We start from the raw sequence: 362 nt of genomic DNA on the forward strand, positions 1-362 counted from the left end.
TTTGCTGGATAGAAGCACCCCTTTTATTAGCGTACAACTCCACCACTCAGTAGTCCCAGGGCCCGAGGATAAGTTAAGGCACAGAGCAGGCAAAGGGCGACTTGCCAGGCCCAGGTAATGGGCGCAGGGTCGGCAGACCCCAAACTTCCTGAGCAAACTCCGGACTGGACAATGGCCGAGAGCGCCCCCTGGGGACGAGAGGAGGCCGCCGGGGCCGACGACGTGGATTCCTGCTGTCGGTATGTCCATGGGCGGCTCACTTCTCAAAGTAGGGCAGGTAGAAGAACTGGAAACCCCGGTGGCCCTTGACCGCGCAGTAGATGAAGATCACGTGGTAGACTGTGGGCGGGGCCAGTCAGCGC

General features: G+C 60.5%; 1 protein-coding gene across 1 annotated transcript in view; it reads right to left on the reverse strand.

Annotated features, from left to right (window-relative positions):
• The window catches only part of TMEM134 (transmembrane protein 134), a 5,665-nt gene continuing 5,303 nt past the window's right edge, over positions 1–362 (reverse strand). The window contains exon 7 of the mRNA XM_005864485.2: positions 1–339. Within this exon, the coding sequence (XP_005864547.1) occupies positions 257–339 (83 nt within the window). The 3' untranslated portion in view covers positions 1–256. The remainder of the gene's footprint in view (positions 340–362) is intronic.

The sequence above is a fragment of the Myotis brandtii genome, unplaced genomic scaffold (genome assembly GCF_000412655.1).
Source record: "Myotis brandtii unplaced genomic scaffold, ASM41265v1 scaffold187, whole genome shotgun sequence".
NCBI classification, from domain to species: Eukaryota; Metazoa; Chordata; class Mammalia; order Chiroptera; family Vespertilionidae; genus Myotis; species Myotis brandtii.